This window comes from Crocuta crocuta, unplaced genomic scaffold (genome assembly GCF_008692635.1).
Source record: "Crocuta crocuta isolate KB4526 unplaced genomic scaffold, BGI_CrCroc_1.0 scaffold96, whole genome shotgun sequence".
NCBI classification, from domain to species: domain Eukaryota; kingdom Metazoa; phylum Chordata; class Mammalia; order Carnivora; family Hyaenidae; genus Crocuta; species Crocuta crocuta.
This window is the reverse complement of record NW_027531522.1, coordinates 9,005,817-9,027,530: the sequence shown is the minus strand read 5'-3', so window position 1 is coordinate 9,027,530 and position 21,714 is coordinate 9,005,817. Positions and strand designations below refer to the sequence as shown.

The following is a 21,714-nucleotide window of genomic DNA, read 5'->3' as shown; positions in this document are numbered from 1 at the left end:
GAATTCAAAAAGATTGGCCCCTGTGACTCGGGCCATTATATTTTCTTTTCCTCTACTAATGTCCACATTATTGTCTGCTTTGTTCTCGTTACCCTTGCGATGAACTGTCCATGACGGCAAAACTGAAAATATCTGATTGGAGACTAATGCATTTCCTTGATTATTCTCGTGTGGAGTACATACATGTCAGAGTATGTGTGAGTGCATGTGTCTGTAGGTAAATGAATCATCTGGATGCAACAAATTCCAAATTGGGCAAATTATTTTTATTTACTGGAATGTTATGATATAGTATTTGAAACATATTGATCCTAGCGTGGAAAACTTCATGATCAAATTGTACAAAACACCCCCAGGGAGCCTTCCCTGATCCCTATGGCCACTCGTGAATTAGTTTCCTTTGAAACCCCTCAGCTTTTCACTCATACTTCTTTGTAGAAATGGTTACATTCCCCTGTGTTCTACTTACAGCCATGTGTGCCTCATCTCCCCTACTGATTATGAGTTTCCTTAGAGTCCAGAGTACCACTCCCAGTGTCCTCTGCCTAGTTCAGGGCTTTGTCAAGGGCAGATTCCCAAAACATCTTCAATGAACAAACACAATGTAACAAACACAATGATTTCCTCCACAACTGCATATATTTCAGTGGGACTTAATCTGCCCTATTACTTGAATCCTGCATAGTTAGGTACATATTAGGGTCTTACAGTCCTAAATTTCAGCATGTTTCTTTTAGGCAACAGAGAATCTGAATCCTTCGTGGGCCGCTCTGGAGAAGGGCTGGTGGCAGGGTTCAGGAAGGGCCTTGCTCAAGGTCATAATAAGTTACAGATTTCTAAATCTTGGCCTGTCGCATGGAGTTCTCAAAACTAGCTGGTCATCCATCATACACACCTGTGATATTTGGGGGAAAGTCGGCAAAAATTTAAGGAGAGAAACTCAGAAGTCCATTAGATAACTCACCCTTGGGTGGTAAACCTAAGCATGTGAAGCAAATGAATAAAGATGAAATTTATTTTTCAGGCTTATCGCTTCAGCTTCCTTTTATTAAGACTGCTGCTGCTTTGACAAGGTATATTAATTAGCAAGTGTCTCATAGGCTAGGTAGTTGACAGCAGCCGTAATAAGGGAGCAAAGAATGAGAGAAAGAATAAAGCAACACAAAAAGAGGAGTGGACACCAAAGCCCTTCGTTCTGTTTTCATGTCCCCCCATCTGAGGCGGGAGGTACAAGTAGGGAGGAGGTCCCTGTTGCAATCGGTTTACGCCTAAATTACTGCTTCACTGTAGGGTATTTATCCCGCTTCAGAGTTGTGTTGTTTTTTTTTTTTAATTAATAAATCCAGTGTACCCATTCCAATCCCAAACTAATTAATACAAAAATAAACATACTGTTCCCAAGCAGAGGTATAATAAGCAAGAAACACTCCACTACTTTCCACTCCAGGAGGCTCATTCTTAACTCTGGGTTGTAGTTCAGTGACCAAAGCTTTAATTATTTCATCTTTATGCCACAAAACATGAGGTAAGATTTCTCTACCACCATAATCGCTATCAGCTTGACGGGTCTTCTGAAATGGTAGGCAGTGACATTTTGAAGAACTGTATTTTTGATTCGATATGAGGCCATAAGTAGTACAGTATTTTTGCCTCCCCAGCTCAGCAAGGTTAAGAAAGCTGACATTTTCACATGACCTGGAGGGGATTTTTTTCTCTTCCTTCCGGGTAGGATTACCTCATTGAAGGAGAGCCCCTGAATCCCAGTCCTTCTTAAATAACACATTGTGAATGGGATGGTGGGGGGCAGGGGCCCAGAGAGTGGGTGTGTAGGGGAACACTGATGAATGACAATTAGTTTCTTTTTGCCTTTGGAGGGGAGAGAGTGATGCACTGAAATAAACATCCAATAGACATTGATGAAAATGCTTAAATACGTCAAATAAGTGAATGAATTAATTAGTGTAGAACAATACCTCCATACAAAAATACTCCAACCTCCAACTTTACGTCCTTCTAAAGTTTACACTTAATTAAATCAGGGCTTTTTTTTTTGTTTGTTTATATTCACACAGATGGCTAACGTCACCTCAACAATTCGTTCCCGCGTAAATTTACAGCACAAAAGAGAACAGTCATTGTTCAAAGTACACAAATACTGGTTGCCGTGGAAACCAGTAGGTGCCTGCTGCTCCTGATTCTGTTTTCAGAGCAGAATGCTAACCACAGGACATTCCAGCTGTGACTCATCGCCACTACAGGCAAGCACGCTCCCCAGTTTGGGTATGATTTCCCCTGATTTTAGAAACTCCACAGATCCACTCGGTCGGAACACTATGCGAGCTTGGAATTAAGTCCAACAAAAGGAAACTGGTGGAAATTAAGAAAAGTTGAGAGTCTCACTTTAAATATGCAGATCTAATTCGTATAACTGTGTTGAGAGGGGGTGTTTTTTGGTTGTTTTTTAAATATCTGAAATGCTGCTTCCATTTTCAGGTTGGCCGTTCAAATGTAAATATGTGTGTACAGACACAACCTCCCGTGTAGAATCCTTTCAATTATTCTCTTAAGGAGACCGTTCACTTAGGATTTATGTGGTATTAGGTCTCCCCACCCCCACTCCACCCTGAAGTGGACACGCAGAGAGGAAGGAAATCTCTTGCCTAAACCACATTGACCAACTCCTATCTACTTCCTTTGCATGGGTTTGATAATCTGGCACATGACTAGCTGATCAGACCAATAGGGACTTCAGACCCCAGGTGCAATACGAAATGATCCGTGGACTCCTTTGAACTATTAGGAACCGTACGTGCAAGGTAGAAGATGAAAAACTGAGGACGCTTCACTGACACAGAGACTTGAATTTTTGTAGGAGTGAGGATTTTGTAGGAACCCTGAAACTCAGGCCTGGAGGAACCCAGCATCAGCTAATGGGAATCTCAACCTGTTCTCTCAACGGGAATGAACCTTATGAATTGCCAAGAACTCGCAGAAAAGAAATGTGCTTTAAAAGTACTTCTTTGCTGCTGAATTTGTTTTATGATTTTGAACATCTGTGACTTTAATGAATGAAATCATACTTATTTCAAATATATATAAGCATGGGATGTATAGATATACTTCTTTTCTAAACTAATTTTAGAGTTACAGGGAGTAATAACTAAAAGTCAGCTCTTTCTATTTGAGATTGGCATTCACACTCCGAGCTGGCAGTCAGCACAGAGCCCGACGCGGGGCCCGAACCCACGAACCGCGAGATCATGACCTAAGCGAAAGTCGGACGCTTAACCGACTAAGCCACCCAGGTGCCCCTAATTCATACTTTCTCTAATTGCCTTGACATTTTTTTGAAATACAACTTTTTTTTTTTTTACAGTGGATCATTAATTTTAAGAATTAAGTATAGTCCAAATAGAGAAATTAAATCAAGGGGCTCTCGGGAAGATACTACTAAAATATGGAGAAACTTCAGGAAAAATAGTTTGGTTCACCTTCTACTATGGATCTTTAAAACCTTAAAAATAAGGTTATCCTTTAGAATTTAACATGAATTAAAACATTCCACCTGCCATGAGGGAGCATTTTAGGGGTCATAGGGAATCACCTAACATGTATAGAGAACAAAAATTCCAGTCAGTGTAAAGAACATAGTTAAAATTTCTGAGGCCTATACTCAATGAATTAATAGATTAGCTCTGTGAGGCCAGCGTCACCACCAGATTACATTCAAATGGGAGCAAGGAAGTAATTTTATCGTAAGAGCATACTAGAGCTATTAACTGTGATCAGGCTATAGGTATACAGTCCAGTCCAGCCCTAAACTTGGCTTAGAATATAATCTCGTGCAAATTACTTACCCTCTCCTAGCTAAACTGTCTTTATAAATGTGGCACCATAATGGTACTTATCTTCTAAGGTTGTTGTAAATAGCAAATGAGACAGACCATGTAACTAGGTTGAGTGTGAGACTTGGCATGTGGAATGTGCTTGAAATGTTATTCTAACTCTTGGTCAGAGGCAAAGGGAACCAACATTCTTTTTTTCCAAAGAAACCACTCTAGAAATAGCTTTAAGAGCAAAAATATGACAGATATAGAGGACGTGAGCTGACTCATGTAAAACACTTCACAGAAATCATGCCTGGCAGACCAGACAGGGAAGCAGTGAATCAATGAATCACTTGTGGGGAGATGGACGGCCAACATGGATTGCTTGCACCATGTTGCTATGACAACCTGCTTATGTGTGGACACTGAGGCCATTCTCAAGTGCACCCCAGAGCAAACCACACTGTGGAGGAGAGTATAAGCATGATGTGCCTGCCGGGATGGAGGGAAGCGGTGGATCCTAACGGGATGGTGGTGAAGACAGCATCAGGCTGCCCTGGCGGGGTGGATAAGGGAGCGGCAAACAGTAGGGAAAGTGGCTCTGCCCATGTTTCTTCTCGTTGTTTCCTCCTCATGCTTCCCATGACTGTCCAGCCAGCCTGCGGCTCTAGCGGCTTAGCCACTGAGCTGCAAAGGGGTGGGAATTGGTGAATTCTGGGGACATTTCTTCAGATTTTCCTCCACCTCCAAAAAATAGCTCTAACGGGACCCACGAGAACTGCCTCATCAAAATAGTTATTAAGAGTGTTGTTGCCGAAGTTTACACATAAATCTCTTGGCTAAACCTAGAACTTTCCACGTTTACTTTAAATTTGAAGGGCGTTATCATCTTCCTGTAACAGCTACAGTAAAAGCTTCCAAACAGGATTGGTGGAGTCGGGCAATAGACTCCCCTTGTGGATGAGAAAAGCCTCAGGGGGGTAAAAACATAATCAGATTGTGGAGGGGAAATGAGGCAAATGTTGAAGATGAAAGCTAATAAGCAGGGCCTGGGAGACTCTAGATGGCTCCGCGATGGCCCCGGGAGGCAGCGTCCTCCATCAGACGCGTGGCCATGCACCGTGTCTGATACACAGACACACGTCTTCACCACAGCACAGGAAAAGCCACGCTGCCATGTGCTGTGGGTGGGGCAGGAAATAGGAAATACCCATCTAAAATTAAACAATTACTCAGAATCCCCGGCTTTGCATGACAGCAAGAAACCCATCGAAGACCACATTCTGAGTTATTCTGTGTCATTCCGAATTAGATGTCTGTCTCACACTCAGATGAGATAGTCTCCTTACCATGAACATCTAGCCACTGCTCGCTCTGAGGAGCGCACCGACATTTCCATTTCTGCTTTCTATATATTGATCATTTTAGGAGCCACACTGGCTGATTTAGTTGTTTGTTTTTTGTTTTGTTTTGTTTTGGGTTTTTTTTTTTCTTTTTAAGTCATTGTCTAAACATGGATGTGTGCGACGATTTAACTACAAGAATGTTATTCTCAGAACAAGAATGTTCACGAGAGTGGAAATTTTGAAAAGGTTCTGAATGTCCCACAGGAAAAGGTGGCTCTATCCTGACAACGGGATGTGCAAGGTTGTGAATGATGTGGCACAGTGAATAACATCGCACAACATTCACCGCTCTTGTTACCTGTTGAAAAAGTCATTATAGGACAGCTGTGTACAGAACAATCCCCTCTGAATATTAAAATAAAATGTATAAGGGGCAACTACAGAAAATAGATGCCACCAAAAATTATTAGGAGTGATGTTATTGAGATCATTTTTATTTTCTCTGAGCTTTTCTATATTTTTCAAACTTCCTGCAATGACTATGTATTCCTGTGTGATCAGGTAAGTTTATTTGTTCAAGGATTATCTCTGGGGACCTAGATGGCATTGCAATGACATAGATATGCATTGGTAATGTTTTCTCTATTCACAGAATTCCATACCCTTTTAGGTTTGCAGACACCCAGCTGGTCTACTAAAAATATTACACTGCCTATTTCTGTCGTCTTTTTACGGATCTCAAAATTATACATGAAAATTAGACCATTAAAATGTTATTATGTAAGGTAATCTCCTTCAGCATTAATTTAAAACCATATTTTGTCCCTAACACTTCCTTTTTTAAAATCATAACAAGGTTTTTATTATTAATTAGACTAATTCTTTATTTAAAATGAATTCCTTCAGCTGTTCAGGGACTAAAGACTTCTTATAAACATAAGTTCTGAGAGTAGCTGATGGAGCAGTAGATGCCTTATCCCCTCCTCGATGGTAAGTACATGCACTGAGAGCCAAGCCTACCCCGCCCGTGCGCACATGAACATTTAATTCCACAAACTGCGGCCTTCCCTCTGCCAACTGTATTACTACAGCGAAACATTAAACAATAAAGAAAAAAAAACCTATTGTGCCTCCTAAAAGCCTCCCCATCTGCTAGAGATGGACTCAGAAAGAGAGAAATCTGCTCACAGAACAACACAGAGTCACAGAACCTTGAGCAGGAAGGATCTAGAATACTGCCAGGCAGACTCTTCCCCAGTTCAAGGAAGAAGAGGGGAAAAGTCTTTTAAATTAAGAGTAAATGTAAGGACTGCAGGGTAAACATGTCATTGTTTTAGAATTCTGAAATGTTGCAGTGAGAAATATTTCCTAGTTTATTTATTTTTTAATGTTTATTTATTTTTGAGAGAGAGAGAGAGAGAGAGAGCATGAGCAGGGGAGGAGCAGAGAGAGAGCAAGACACAGAATCTGAAGCAGGCTCCAGGCTCCGAGCTGTCAGCACAGAGCCTGAAGTGAGGCTAGAACCCACGAACCGTGAGATCATGACCTAACCCGAAGTCGGACGCTTAACCAACTGAGCCACCCAGGTGCCCCTCTTTCCTAATTTAAAAAGTAGACAATCAAGATAATTAACCAAAATCCACAACAATGATTCCTAATTTTAAAATTTAGCATTTGGAGCTATGGGTTCTCATTTAAGCCATGTGCCCCTTAGATGGTAGAAGGAAGCTTCCATGCACTTGCTGCCTGTGGTCTGAGGAGACAGCTAGGTAAGGTCCCCCAGGGAAGGAAGTGTGGATAGAGCAATTTCAAGTTTTAAGCCTCTGATGTACTTCTTCCTGTCTTCAGGGTAGAGTGGAAGTTATCCATAGGCCTGATTATTATTCATCCTGATTCTGTCTTTCACGTTGGAGAGAATATTGAAAGGGGAGACGCACAGAGTTTCTTTTGAATCCAAGAGCAAAGGCCATCTTTTGAAGGCTCCTGTGTCTGCCTCATTAACTGCAGCAAATTCAGGCAATCACATGGAAATTCTCCATTGTGAGGGATGGCCAGGAAAGATCATCATTTCCTTCTAAGGAAAGGGGTTTTGATTACACAGAAATAAATAGCTCTCCTTTTAATTTTTCATGATAAAAAAAAATCACACTTTGCTTGGGCAGCACTGGAATCTTCAATTTCTTGTAAAGTGCATCTTGTTACTCTTAATGATGATATGAAGTCTGTGGCTTAGTAATCAATGAATACACTTCATTCTAAACTTTTGCATCCAGATTATGACCGGTACCATGCTAGACTCATATCTAGTTAGAGACAGAAATTGCATTGTTCTGTATACTGTTGTCCCTTGTTATGAGTCTTTTTGCATGGTAGCTGTCCTCAGAATTAAAAGAGCTTCTCTTGAGTTCTAAGCTGAATGCCAGGCGTCCTAGAAGCAAACTTCCTCTAACAGACAGTTGCAGGAAGCGTGACTCATCGGCCCAGAAGTGTTTAAGGAGGTGCCATGATGATGAAAGTCAGCTCAGAAACATCTTTGCTAAGACATAAAATCTCATCTGCTTTTCTCCAACTGGCAAATGGGCTGTTGACTACCATACTTCTTAGATTAGGATATAGAATTCCCATGGCTTTTGTAGAAAAACTGAAAGGCCAGCAGACAGAAACCCTGCTTTCCATATGAGAGGCCAATCTATGCTGGTCACAACCGGGAAGGCTATTTTGGAAACCATAGCTTTGCACTGATTGCAAAATATTTTAGAGAGCAAAACTTAACCCGTAAAATTGTGTTTATGTTGAAATAATGTTTATTAACATATAATAAGTAATATTTATTAGCAGAATATTATTCTAAGTCCTTCATATATGCTACCTACATTTAAAATTCCCTGCAGCTCTATAATGCAGGTAGCACTGTTCTCCCATTTTAGAGTTCTAGAAACTGAGCCATGGAGAAGTTTAGTGATTAAATTCCTCAAGAATAGCTTCTTCATGTTTCCTTCATTGGGGATTATATTTTTAATTATATTTAATTAAATATTTAATAATTAATAGCTAATTAATTATNTAATAATAGAGAAAAACAAAAATAACTTCTAGGGGCACCTGGGTGGCTCAGTCGGTTAAGCATCCGATTTCAGCTCAGGTCATGCATGATCTCATGGGTTGTGGGTTCGAGCCCTGCATTGAGCTCTGTGCTGACAGCTTGGAGCCTGGAGCCTGCTTCAGATTCTGTGTCTCCCTCTCTCTCTGTCCTTCCCTCACTTGTACTCTGTCTCTGTCTCTTTATCGAAACTAGACATTAAAATAATAATAATAATTTCTAAATTATAATTATCATATGCAATGGAATCAACATATTCTTTGTGATATTTAACAGAACTTCAAGTGAAGTAAGTGGACTAAAATGTTGACTTTATCATTTATCCTTTGTGAGAAGCGTCAGTGAGGCGGGCTGCAGACGGAAAGCAAGAGGAAAATCAAATGTCTTAAGAAAGGAACCATTAATTACATCTCAGCCTTGTCTTTGCCATACGACCACCCCCACTCCCATCCAATCATTGGTCAACTTCTGCTGATTTTATCTCCTAAGCGCTCTCAAATCCTTCTGTTACATTCTCCCTCAGCACGCAAGGTACTGGTGCCTTCTCTCTCTCTCTCTCTCTCTCTCTGTCTCTCTCGCCTGGGCTATAGCAACCCCTCACTGGGTCTCCACAGTTACTTTCACCTCCCCGCAATTTCCCTTACAGCTAGAGTATTTTATTTATTTATTTATTTATTTATTTATTTATTTAACATATATTCACTTTTAAGAGACAGAGACAGAGCATGAGTGGGGGAGGAGCAGAGAGAGGGGGAGACACAGAATCAGAAGCAGGTTCCAGGCCCTAAGCTGTCAGCACAGAGTCTAATGTGGGGCTTGAACTCACGAACCGCGAGATCATGACCTGAGCTGAAGTCAGACACCCAACGGACTGAGCCACGCAGGTGCCCCCAAACCAGGGTTTTTAAAGGCGCTCATTTCAGCATGCCCTCTCCCTGCTCACACTCCTGAAAGATGGCTTGCTGCTCCAGGGGAGGTCCCTGAAGCCCCTCAGGGCCCCTCAAGGCTGGGCTACACTTGCTTGCAGGGTCCTGTCGGCCAGGATTTTCTCCTGGGCTCGACTCTAGCCAGGACCCTCTGAACCTTCTTCCTGACTAGGCCTCAACCTTGGCCTGTAAACAATGAGGACTCTGGGCACACACAGTTTCAGTCACTCATGCCTCCAAATTCAGACTTAAACAAACACTAACATAGTTTCTAACCACTCAGGGGCACGTCCCCAAGACGACCTCAGTCCCACTCTTAGTTCCGGCCACAAGAGAAAAGCTACAGGTGGCCAGAAGCATTTGTGGCTTGTCCCAGCCAGCGTCTGAGGACAGGCCCCTGGCCACCTTCTCCTAGAACACTTACTAAAACGGGCTTCCAGTTGTGAATCCTTCCTCTGTCCCTTTGAGATGTATGTGTGTCTCCTAGAACTCAGGAGTACTTTCTCAAGGATCAGAGAGCCACGCCTTTCAAATGGAATCTTCAGGAAGGAAAGGACCCCTGGCTCCCAGTCTGTGTAGGAGGGCAGAATCCTTACTCCCATCGCTGGCAGCCAGCAGACCCAGCCGGCCTGGCCACACTGACATGGACTAACCTTTTCTCATTACTCTGAGTGCTCGGGCTGCTGTCCACTCCCGACTCCCTCAGTCTCCCTTTATTTATTTATTTATTTATTTATTTATTTTATGTCTTTATTTTATTTTGTTTTGAGAGACAGAGACAGAGAGCGAGAGGGGAGGGGCAGAGAGAGAAGGAGACACAGAATCTGAAGCAGGCTCCAGGCTCTGAGCTCTCCGCACAGAGCCCACACAGGGCGGGGCTCGAACCCACAGACTGTGAGATCACAACCTGAGCCGAAGTCGGCCGCTTAACCGACTGAGCCACCCAGGTGCCCCTCTCATTCTCCCTTTACAATGTCCGGTTGCCTCGGCACAAAGTGAAAGGGAGTGCGGTTCGTGCTGGATCCTACTGCAGGAACGCATTACCGATCACAATCTACCCCTGCACTCTAACTAGGGTCCAGCTTTATCTCTCACAGCTCCTTGAACACAGCTTCCCTTTGAACTTGCTAAGTCATTCTTCCCCAGGGAAGCCTTTTCTGCCGCACACGTGAGCTCGGTCTTCCTGTTTCGTGTCTTTGGAGAATCCAATGATATGCCCCGATAGCACTTAACACAGCTTGTAATTAAATTTGTATTGTGTGCTAAATTGATTCCCATCGGCTTCCTCAGGGAAGACAAGGAAAAGTGACACAGTGTGTGTGTCTGAGATGTATTTGAAAGGCCAAATGAATGGATCCATGAATGAATAATGCGTATTTAGGGTAGTAACAGCTTGAGGAAACATCACAGCAAAAACAGAACAAAACAAGAACTCATGTGTAGCTGTGTTTAATTCAGCTTTTCTCAAATATATTAGAATTTGCTTCTCTTTATGTGTAAGACATCTATCCACATTTGTGGCAGACAGAGTTATGTGGTTTCCCCAAACCGACTTCCCTTTTGTCTGGGTTCCTGCATCACCATGTGGAAGGCAAGGAAGGCCTGCATTGGTCTCTAACATGATGGAGAAATAAACTTGTATTATTTTAAGCATCTGAGAATTTATGAGTCTTCCATAACAACAGCTCGTGTTACCTTACCCAATCACAATATCACAACAGGCCTGATGTTTCACAGTCGCAGTATGGAAAATTGTGCTGCTCGGGCTGCAGACTCAGAAAACACAAGTGTAGGATGGAAGACTCAGTTTCGTGCCATTTTTTCATTTGAAATGCAGGATGTTGCAGGATGACAACATTGGAAAAGGACATGGGAGTGTAATTAACAATATAAATATCTGGTGGTCAAGATGACGTCAGAAAGAAGATTTGGCAAGAGACAAAATCAATCTCATGAAGACTGGAGGGAGATGCATTTGACAGAAGTCACTGACATAATCAAGAGGATTTGAGAAGGGGAAGGCCTAGAAGGGCAGACAGAAATGAACTGGAAGGTGATAGCGTCAAAGATGCCAAATAAAGAAGGAGGGGGAAGAAGAGTTTCAAATCGGGACACAAGAATCTCAGAGTGAATCTGATATCTTTATATAATAAATATAATGACAGTAGCACCAGGTCTTGGTGAGAAAAAGACGTGATATATCTTACAGGACTGGAAAAGTCAGACCTATTGACAGAGAAATATTTCATAATAGCACTCAAAGGTGCATGTTAAGAAGATACCTATTAAAAATAAGTGTGATTCCCAGGAGAGAGCTCTGAAGGGAGGATAAAATGTGCTTTCAGAGTAGAAGTGGCTGCAGACAGTGGTCTCAGGTGCCCTCTCAGGGGCTTGGGGGGATGGTCTCTACTGAGATTCCCAGAGACTTCGGTTGAGGAGGTCTGGGGTGAGGTCTAGGAATAGGTTTTTCTAACAAGATCTCCAAGTGACTCTGGAAGGCAGCCAGGTACAGAGCCTTCACCTTCGCATCGGCTTCTTCCTCAGTAAAGACTGTGATTTTTTACCAAGGAATTATGTGGACATTGGTGCATCACAAGGAGACACACAGGGGTGGCAAAGGGGAGGCAATTTCAACCCTCTGGACATCTCTCAGACGTCTAAACTGAAAAAAGCATGGAATTTGATGAATTGTTTAAATGCTCTCCTCTCTCAAAAAGTAAGCAGTGAAAAGAAATGCTACTCTGGACCAGCTCTGGACAGCAAAGAGGTGGTTGTTAACACAGCACAAAACACTAGGAGACCGTGATCTATGGGGTTCTGTGATATGGGTTATGCCCGTCATAGGCCGAAGGTTTTAGGGAGTCCAACTTCAAAAGGAGATATGAGCTCATGGACCAAAACAATTCAAAATTAAAAAAAAAAGATAAGCAACAGTGAAAAGAAAGAAAGTTCAACAAAGATGACAAATTCTCATGAAATTAAATTCTGCCCACGAAGTCAGGAATGACGTTTGGGGCAATGAAAGGGGAAACCTCTGAAGAAATCAACTAAGAACGAACAATGGAGCCATGTAACAGCTTTCTGAACATTTTATGAGCACCCAGATTAGCTACACTTGGGGAAACAGCACAGTTAGAAAAAAACTGTCTACTTCCTAAGGCTAAGACTAGGGCGAATGAAAGATCAAAATATGGATGGATCGACACTTCCAGAAAAGAGCATAATATGATGAAGGGAAAACAGAAACATGCCTAGTATAGTTTTGAAACTAGAAGAAGAGATAATGAGATCCAATTTACAAGATAAGGCAGTCGATTCCTTCAAATGAATTGTGGGGGCTTGAGTGACTTATATCCTGCACTACTGAAAGGTACAGTCCCCACAAACTATTTTGTAATTGTATTGAATTTATGAGTGTTAAGAAACGTCGTAACAGGCCAGCAGAAACTATGCCCCCACACACAGTCTAGAAGCCTTGCTGGCCAGAGGACTGGACTTCACTTCTCCTGGCCAGAGCCGGACATACTGCCCGAAGGGGCATCTATCCACAAGTGGGCTACATCCATGCCTTTGCGGTCAGGCTCAAAAAGATGAGACCCCCAGGGGCAACTGGATGGCTTAGTTGGTTAAACATCTGACTCTTAGCTCTGGTCATGATATCACGGTTCATGAGATGGAGCCCCATGTCAGGCTCTGCACTGACAGTATGAAGCCTGCTTGGGATTCTCTCTCTCCCTCACTCTCTGCCCCTCCCCTGCTTGCTCGCTCTCTCTCTCTCTCTCTCCCCCCTCTCTCTCAAAAATAAATAAAAAAACATAAAAAAAAAAAAGATGAGAACCCTGTGCTGGTACCTTGTCACCAAGAGGAAGCCTAGTTGGTTGTAAGAGCTCGAGGCAAATGGTCATGTGGAGTCGTGGCTGGGGCGGCCATATTGAAGGTAAAATTTTGAGGCAGCAGCGAAGCAGAGGAAGCTTTTGAGGAGCAAGGTGGGAATGGAGTTTACAGGTGTAGGGAGAGGCCACTGAGCTGCTTTTGTTCCTGCTATTTCCCACCTTCTTAGTTTATCCTGGGTCATGAGGCTTTTTACTGTCCACAGAGGTCAGCCCGTCCACAAACCTAACGGGTTAGTTTCAGTGTGTGCCTCCAACCTAGAGCATGAAGCACAGCAGTGAAAACAGGAGGATGGCCAGAGGCCTCCAGGGAAGATGTTCAAACTTCCAAACTGTAGGAAAGATTTATTCTAGAATCTCATGGATAAGGTTGGCAGTATTTTTTTGAAACATTCGAAATTGGACACTAAAAATAATTTGTCACTATGTAGCAAAAAAAAAAAAAGAAAAAGAAAAAGGTGATAATAATAAATGAGCAGAGCTTATCTATGAAGAAGTGTGCTAAAATAACGTAGACTTCTCTCCGTGACAGTATCGTGGTAAATCTGAGGGCTCCATGGACACTCCCTCATGTCACCTCTGAAGGTGACAGAAGATTTTGTGTATATACATAGAGGGTGTGCAGTGTCATGACTAAAGCATTGGCCCGGTGCCACAGGGCCTGGTAGAAAGCCTGGCTTTAATACCTCTAATGTTTGTGACTGTAGACATTTGCCTCAACTGTCTCACCCATCAAATGGGGTAAATTTTCTGACATTATAGGGTTGCTGTAATAATTACCTAGCAAACAGTAAGTGTCCAATAAAGATCAGCAATTATTATTTCAAGTTGTTTGAATAGTATCCCAGAAGCGTCCAACAATGCATCATCTTACCAAAGAAATCTGTCATTTTGGTGCGTTTAAAACAGGTGCCATCTTTTTTGACATTTTTATCAATTACTTTTGAAGAAGTACGAGGCCAGTGGCCAGTAAGTCTATATACAAATAAATAATTTACAGACGAAAGAAGTGGGGTTAACAAGGATCATCATATGTTCAATTCTCAGGCAAAATAGTCAAATATAACTTAATAGGAATAATATCCTATGTATGGCTATGAAGCCATTACAGTTCATGTAAAAGAGACCTGGAGAATATAGGTATTAATATAGTCCAACATTACAACTTGACTAACAGTAAGGCCATGTTGCCTCAGCCTACGATACCGGAAGGATGTGACCCAGATAACACAGCCCCAGCAGACTTGACCCTGGCCAGCTTCATTGGAGTGTTGAATCCAACCCTGGGCCACATTTGAAGAGACACTGGCGTACAAGAGAACATGCAGAGGAGGGTGTCTAGTGAGAGCTTGCCTAACGAGGATGAGTCAGGGAAATGCGGGATGAGTGCTGGAGAAAGGAAGCTAGGATTTAATGCCATTTCCTTGAGAGAAATCAGTGAATTCGTGGACTTAAACCTCTGTCTACACTCATTCTCACACTGTGGTCTCACTCTTGTTCCCCCAACCCCCCAAACACCACCCTGCCTGGAGTCACACTGATCTCCACGGGACACTTCTTAACCCTGAGACCCCTCTTGGCCCCTGGGGAGCCTCTCACCTTGTTGATCACTGTCACCTTCTATATACTCTTTGCCCTCAGCGTCTGTGACACCACCACCTCAGAGTTTTCCTCTTTCCTCTTCACACTGCAAACACGTGCTCCCTGTTGACTTAATACATGCGCGGGCCTTCCTGCACATCTCTGTGCGCTGTCTCCTAAATCCATCACTTTCGTTTTCATTTCACTCAATCACCTATTAGAAATGTCCTCCTCTGTGCAGAGACTCACACGCAGCATAAAAATTAAAAAGTGAAACCAAGTTGTGGGATGCACAAAGAATCCTTAAGGTTTACTTCCCATAACTGCAAGGACAATATGGTTTTATTCCTTAGGCAAGTGACCCTTCCTCCCACTGAGTATTTAATTTCCAAACTGAATCATTTTGTTTTGCCCAGAGGACAAATAATAAAGGATGGTTTGGCTTCCCAGTGGGCTCTCTACCAACCCACACCCCTCAGCAAGGATAGGCACAATGTCCAACCAGCACCTAACTGAGTCCTTCCATAATCTCAGCTTTATTAATTCAAAATAACCCACTTCTGGCTGCAATAACAGTCACTCAACTGGGACCTGGCTCAGATACTTGAAAAACCCTTTAACTAGAAGTTGTTAAAATAATGGAAACTAGATTTTGTGTTTGTGGCTTTTCTCTTCTTAAGTAGTTATTTGTGCTTTTAAGTTTTTCATCATAGACCAGCCATTGTAGCAATAGCTCTGTGGCCTTGCCCCTTGGCTTACAGAAACGGAAAAAAATCTCCTCCCTCTGGCAACACTGTCATTCTCTGGAAGGCTTTGCTGAACTTTTGGTTCTCACTCTGTATTTTTGCTGCTTTCACCATCAATGTTGCACAAGATAAATGGCATGCCTCTCACATCATCGATGAAGGGCCTCTAATTAGTGGCTCTGTGGTTGTTGCGACACGCATTTTTCATCTGATAGTTTTCAAACACCTTCAAAAATTATCTGATGGGCTTTTTTGTTACCCTTCCATTCTCAATTAAGCCCGAAGAGGTGGAGTCCAGTCCCTGGAAAAGCTTCATGTCATTTCCTCCCTGTTCTTTCTTCTAAAGCCTCCTTTAAGGTCCAGGTCAAAAGCTGTCTCCCCCCTCTGCAGCTTTCTCTATTGTGCATTTATCACATCCCTGTTACGGCGCCAACAGGTTGGTTATGCACACAATGCTCTTCAAGGCCATGACTTCTCTTTTGATTTGTGCTCAAAGTAGTAGAACTGCGGTGAATGTATAGGAATTAGACCAAAAGTGCAGTTTGGAATTCAGTTCTTTCTCATTAATTAAGAGCTATCAGAAGGCTGATGCTAAAATACGGCAGTGATATTCAGTTAATACTGAATCACTGAATTCCTATAGGATCCCAACTCCATAATTGGTGCCTGGGTCACAAATTCAGTAGGAGACAGCTGACACCTTCAAAGAGCTCATAGTCTGGTAGGGCATGTGGGCACAATCACAGCTGGAAAAAATGTGGGAAGATGAATTGCTGTGTGTGTAGTGTGATCAAGGGGCTTTGCAAGCAAGTTTCCATTTTCTCTAAAGAATGAACAAGCTCATACCATGAGAAGAAAATAAAAGAATGGCTATTCCAGGTAAATGGAGTGAGACAAGCATGCCGTTATGAAGCTTGTGAAGACCATCTGAACACTAGATGAAGGAAAATGGACTTTAAATTTTTTTTAATGTTTTATTTATTTCTAGGAGAGAGAGAGAGAGAGACAGTGTGAGCAGGGGAGGGCCAGAGAGAGAGGGAGTCATAGACTCTGAAACAGGTTCCAGGCCCTGGGCTGGCGGTCAGCACAGAGCCCGACGTGGGGCTCGAACCCACGCACCACGAGATCATGACCTAAGCGAAAGTCGGACGCTTAACAACTAAGCCACCCAGGCACCCCAGAAAATGGACTTTAAACCATTGTTGAGTTCATGTTTGTAAGTCTGTTTGGTGTGAATCACACTTTTTAAAATACTGGTAAATAATAACCTTTTAATGGGTAAAGCCTATAGCTACTATTTCTATAATATTGAGCTTTTCTAAATATAAAGCAAGATTTCACCCCAAAAGAATTATCCCTCAAAAACAAGAGACTTCATACATTCGAGACCTCCCAAAGTCTCTCAGAGTACAAGAAGCTTTCTCTCCTTTGTTTTGAAAAACAAAACGGCTATTTTGAAAAGATATGTCAACCTCAAGTAGCCTGAATCAGTGCTAATTTTTTTTTTTTGAAGAACTGGTGAAAAGGTTAAGAAAATTTTACAAGGATAAAGAATTTTTTCCTAAGACCGTGTCCTTAAAGTTACAAGTGCAGCATGTCAGAAATCTTTGTAGGCAAGATTTCTAAAAATCACTGTTTACCTTAAAAAGAAATGCACTGGGCACACCGGGGTGCTTAGTCAGTTAATTGTCTGACTCTTGGTTTGGGCTCAGGTCAAGAGCTCATACTTCATGGATTCAAGCCCTGCACTGGGCTCTGCACTGACAGCACAGAGCCTACTTGGGATTCTCTCTTACCTTTCTTTGCTCACCCATGTGCTCTCTCCCTCTCTGTCCCTTTCTCTCTCTCTTCCTCTCTCAAAATAAATAAATAAATTTAGATTTAAAAAAAAAAGAAACCCACTAAGTCACTGTGTCATGGATAGGTGGCATGGAGGGGGTGGGGGGGGGAACATCCTGATGTTATCAGAGTGGGTACTTGTCACTTAAGAAAAGATTTGTAGTGAAAACATCATATGTGATTCAAAAGTATTATACACAATGTCAGTGAATATAATGATGGTATTTTAGATGGACTCAAAAGTGATTTTGTTAATGATGAAAACTTGATGTCAAAATATATGTTAGGGCCTTCAAATTATTTTACAAAGTGCAAAAGCAGAAACCATAATTTCTAAATCAATGTAATAGTCTATAAAATTTTATACATGTATGCATCGTTTCATTAATAAAGTAAGTAAAACAAGTAGGTCCCTAACTTTTCAATGTATGGCCCTAAAAAGTCATAGATGCAAAAAAGCTTTTATAAATAAAACATCTTATTGTAAAAATAGCAGATTAGCTGATATTTTGGGTTGGCTAATTTTCAAGCAACTTCCATTGAATAGCATTATATACAGAGTTGAATAAATGCTATGGGTGGTCATCATAACAAATAGAAATTTCTGTTTTACCAAAAGAAAAGTGAACTGAAAATGAAGTTAAATTTAAAAATAAAAACAAGAATCAATATCATGATTTCTAATATCGGTAAGTTCGTTATTAAATAAAGCCATGGCACCCAAACATTTTCTGATCTCCTGTTTATAGAAAACAAAAGTAACAAAAAACAGAAGTTATTCTTTTACTTCTGGGATTATCTAAAGAATATGAGGTCAGTCAGTCCAGAAGCTATGTTGGAACCTAAAAACATAGATAGTCCTTTGTGTACATAATTTAGTGCATTAAATATCCTTAATACTAATATGATGCAGTGAAAGTGACATGAAATATACCTGTTCAAATACCACGGTGGTTGGCACATCACAAATGTGTAGAGCAGGGTTGGGGACTCGGTTCTACAGAGCACGGTGACTTCTAGTTTGGCTTGCCTAACTGAATCTGAAAATGCAGTCACTTATTTAGCGTCAGAATACATACCTCTAAGTAGTCTGTGGAGCAGTTTGTATGAATTTCCAAATCAAATGCGAAAAATGTGTAATTCACTGTGTTGCCAGTTGTCACTTGGATGGTCCAGTTGCAACGCTGATTTTCAGAATAGGGATTTGGATAATGTATACTCTCTATGATGCCATAGGTTCGGTTCACAATTACCACGTTCTCACAGGCTGAAACAAACCAACCATGATTTTTTATTAAGAACCACCATGGTGTCTTTCATAATTGCCCCAAGATGTGTGAGATTTTCCTTTAAGAAAACATCTAGATTAAAATATATAGTTTATTGGGGCGCCTGGGTGGCTTAGTCGATTGGGCGTCCGACTTTCGCTTAGGTCATGATCTTGCGGTTCGTGGGTTCGAGCCCTGCGTCGGGCTCTGTGCTGACTGCCAGCCCAGGGCCTGGAGCCTGTTTCAGAGTCTGTGACTCCCTCTCTCTCTGACCCTCCCCTGCTCACGCTGTCTCTCTCTCTCTCTCTGTCCTAGAAATAAATAAAAATATTTAATAAAAAAATAAAATATATAGTTTATTTATTACATATCTGTATATATTATGCATATACATATATCTACATATATGTGCAGTACAGCATTTTATAGTGAGTCTCCATTTAGAACAAATGTGAAATAATACTTAAGGGAGTTCATAAACTTTAAAGTGTCATGAAAATCACCGACTCCCATAAAGAGGCATCAAATTCCTGTGAACTGGTGGAAAACGGGATAGCTCAGTCCTACTCAGAGGGCAGTCTAATCTGTTTGTTTACAAAAAGTGTGTTAAATATTCTATGCTTCTGTTTTTGTAACTTTAACGTTTGGAAAGAACAGAAATCCTGACCTTTAACTTCAACAGTTTAAAAACACAAAGTTCCATGTGAATGCTAACGGCAAACAACAGCAAGGCTTTGTTGACCGTCCCAAAGTCAGCATGAAATTCACAATAAAGGCTTCCTTATTCTTCTAGTTAGTCATCAGGAAGTACCAAACGAATAGAGGCAATGTAAAGGATTGGAGGAAGAAATGGACATCTTAAATTTTGAAAAAAAGTCTTCCATTTTGAAAATACCAAAAGCTGGCATTTTCCTCAGCTGAATTTTCAACAAAACTATACGAGGTACCTCTAGGTGTGGCTGGTCCTGGGAGTCAGTGCCAAATTCAGCTCAAACTAATGATATGAACAAGGCATATACATGCCTTTTCTTAAGCCTTTTCCATATTGTCTGCGTGATGCGTGATAAAGAGAATGAGACAGTAAACACTATATTGAAAACATGGTCTCTGAAAAATGTGGTTCACAGATGCATTTCTGCTACTATACTCTTCCTGACAGGTGACTAGGACAGCATTATACACACTTTGGTGTGGAAAAGTGTACATTTGTGTCTCCTCAGAATAGTCTTTTCCTGGAGCAAGGGAATACTCAGGCTATTTCTCTTTAGGCCACCTTTTTGTCCACAAAGGAATTCTAAATAATCATGTTGTGGTTTTAGATACCTGCGAGAAGTTACAGCTATGCGGCAGAGAGGTATCCTGCGCCTCAGTGACTACAAGTCAGGGCAGAGGAAAATATACTCGACGAAGCCATATGGCTGCTCTCTGTGCTCAGAAATTATTCTATCTGCAAACCGCCAATTTCAAATGGCAAATTTTACAGAAAACCTCACTGGTTCGCTCTGATTTTGCCTTTAAGGACATTTATCTCACCTGCACTGAGCTACTCGTTCTGTGTTCTGAAATTATGAGGCAAAAATAAAGTATCACAGGGAGGGATCCTAAATAAGCATCTGACTGTAACTGAGAAACAAATTAACATAGCAATAATAAAATTGGAGAAATGATTATATGCTCAACCAACAAGATAGATCCCTGAGAAAATTTAGAAGAGCTTCTCAAATACTATGATGCATTTCTACAGAATAAAGCTTTTCATCATTAAGACTCAGTATTCAAAACTATAAAGGATTCAACCTAACCCCAAATGTAAGTGAATGTGAATATTTTCAAAATCACACATGGTCAAGGTCAAACATTAATATCCTCTCTAATAATTCAAAGGAATATTGTATGCTCAGTTTATGATCTCAGGACTCTCAATTCTATTTTTAGGTAACCATGCCAAAATATGGATACATTTAGGTTTAGCGGGGCAAGGAACTGTACTTTCAAAAACACAAGGAAAGTGTTAATTGAATAACATAATTCAAGGAAACTTCTCTTTTTTTAATTTTTTAAAAATGTTTTTTATTTATTTCTGAGAGAGAGAGAGAGGCAGGGTGAGCAGGGGAGGGGCAGAGAGAGAGGGAGTCACAGAATCTGAAGCAGGCTCCAGGCTCTGAGCTAGCTGTCAGCACAGAGCCCAACGCGGGGCTCGAACCCACGAACTATGAGTATATGACCTGAGCTGAAGTTGGATGCTTAACTGACTGAGCCACCCAGGGGCCCCAAGGAAACTTTTCTTAAATGTCCATTTTGAAAGTAACATTAGAATATATTTCATTCTCGACCTAGAAGGGAGCTTTCATGATGACCGTATTCAATCTCCTTTTTGAAGAGAAGAAATCATAGAATCCCACGGAAAAGTGACCTTCTCAGGGGTTAGGGGCCAGGGAAAAACCCCTGGGGTCCTTGATTCTTTGTGTAATAATCCTTTAATTCTACCATGTTGCCTCATAGGACAGTAGATTTTAAAATGGCATCTTTACAATGACCGGATTTTTCCACAATAAAGAATGCGCTTAGTCTCCATAAGATTTACAAGAACTGTAGTTTCCCTTAATAAAAATTAAGGTACCTTTTGATGTACAAGACCAAAAGATATAGTATGGGAGATGCTATGTGCAGTGGAATAATGTCTAATTAGAAGACTGTAATGTTTGATACAAATGAAAACCCATTAGCTGTTAACCTGTTACACTGATCTTTAACCGAATGGCAACTATCTCAGCATATTAAATACTCTTATTTTCCATAGCTTACCACATGCTTTTGCTACAGGGCGTTAAATTTAATGCTACGCATTTTTCTCTCAAACAGAATTAAATCTTTGTCATAAGGAGCAAAGATTTATTTCAATTGCTCGAGCCAATGGGTTACACTTGTTTCAGTTTGTTTTATTACCAGGAAATTGAGGCCCCGCCACGGAGCGGCCAGTGTACATACTTACTCTGCCGGTATCTAGCTAGGAAGCCACCTCCTTGTTGTCCTTCGTCTGTCCTGAGTTTTAAAAACATGCTGTCTCCACTAGAACGCAGGAGAGGCGGTTTTCCATTCCCACAAAGCTGACTGAGCAAATGAGAGCTGGTACTTGGGCCATCATACACCTTTAATGAAACATTTTAAATGTCAGGTGGCCGTGGCTATAA

The 21,714-nt window shown here is 41.4% G+C and overlaps 1 protein-coding gene across 1 annotated transcript in view; it reads right to left on the bottom strand.

The window, feature by feature from the left end:
* The window catches only part of CUBN (cubilin), a 298,802-nt gene that overhangs the window by 196,539 nt on the left and 80,549 nt on the right, over positions 1 to 21,714 (bottom strand). Inside the window, exons 26-27 of the mRNA XM_077772461.1 lie at positions 21,516 to 21,672; positions 18,335 to 18,522 (exon numbers count right to left, since the gene is read on the bottom strand). Coding sequence (XP_077628587.1) covers positions 18,335 to 18,522; positions 21,516 to 21,672 — 345 coding nt within the window. The remainder of the gene's footprint in view (positions 1 to 18,334; positions 18,523 to 21,515; positions 21,673 to 21,714) is intronic.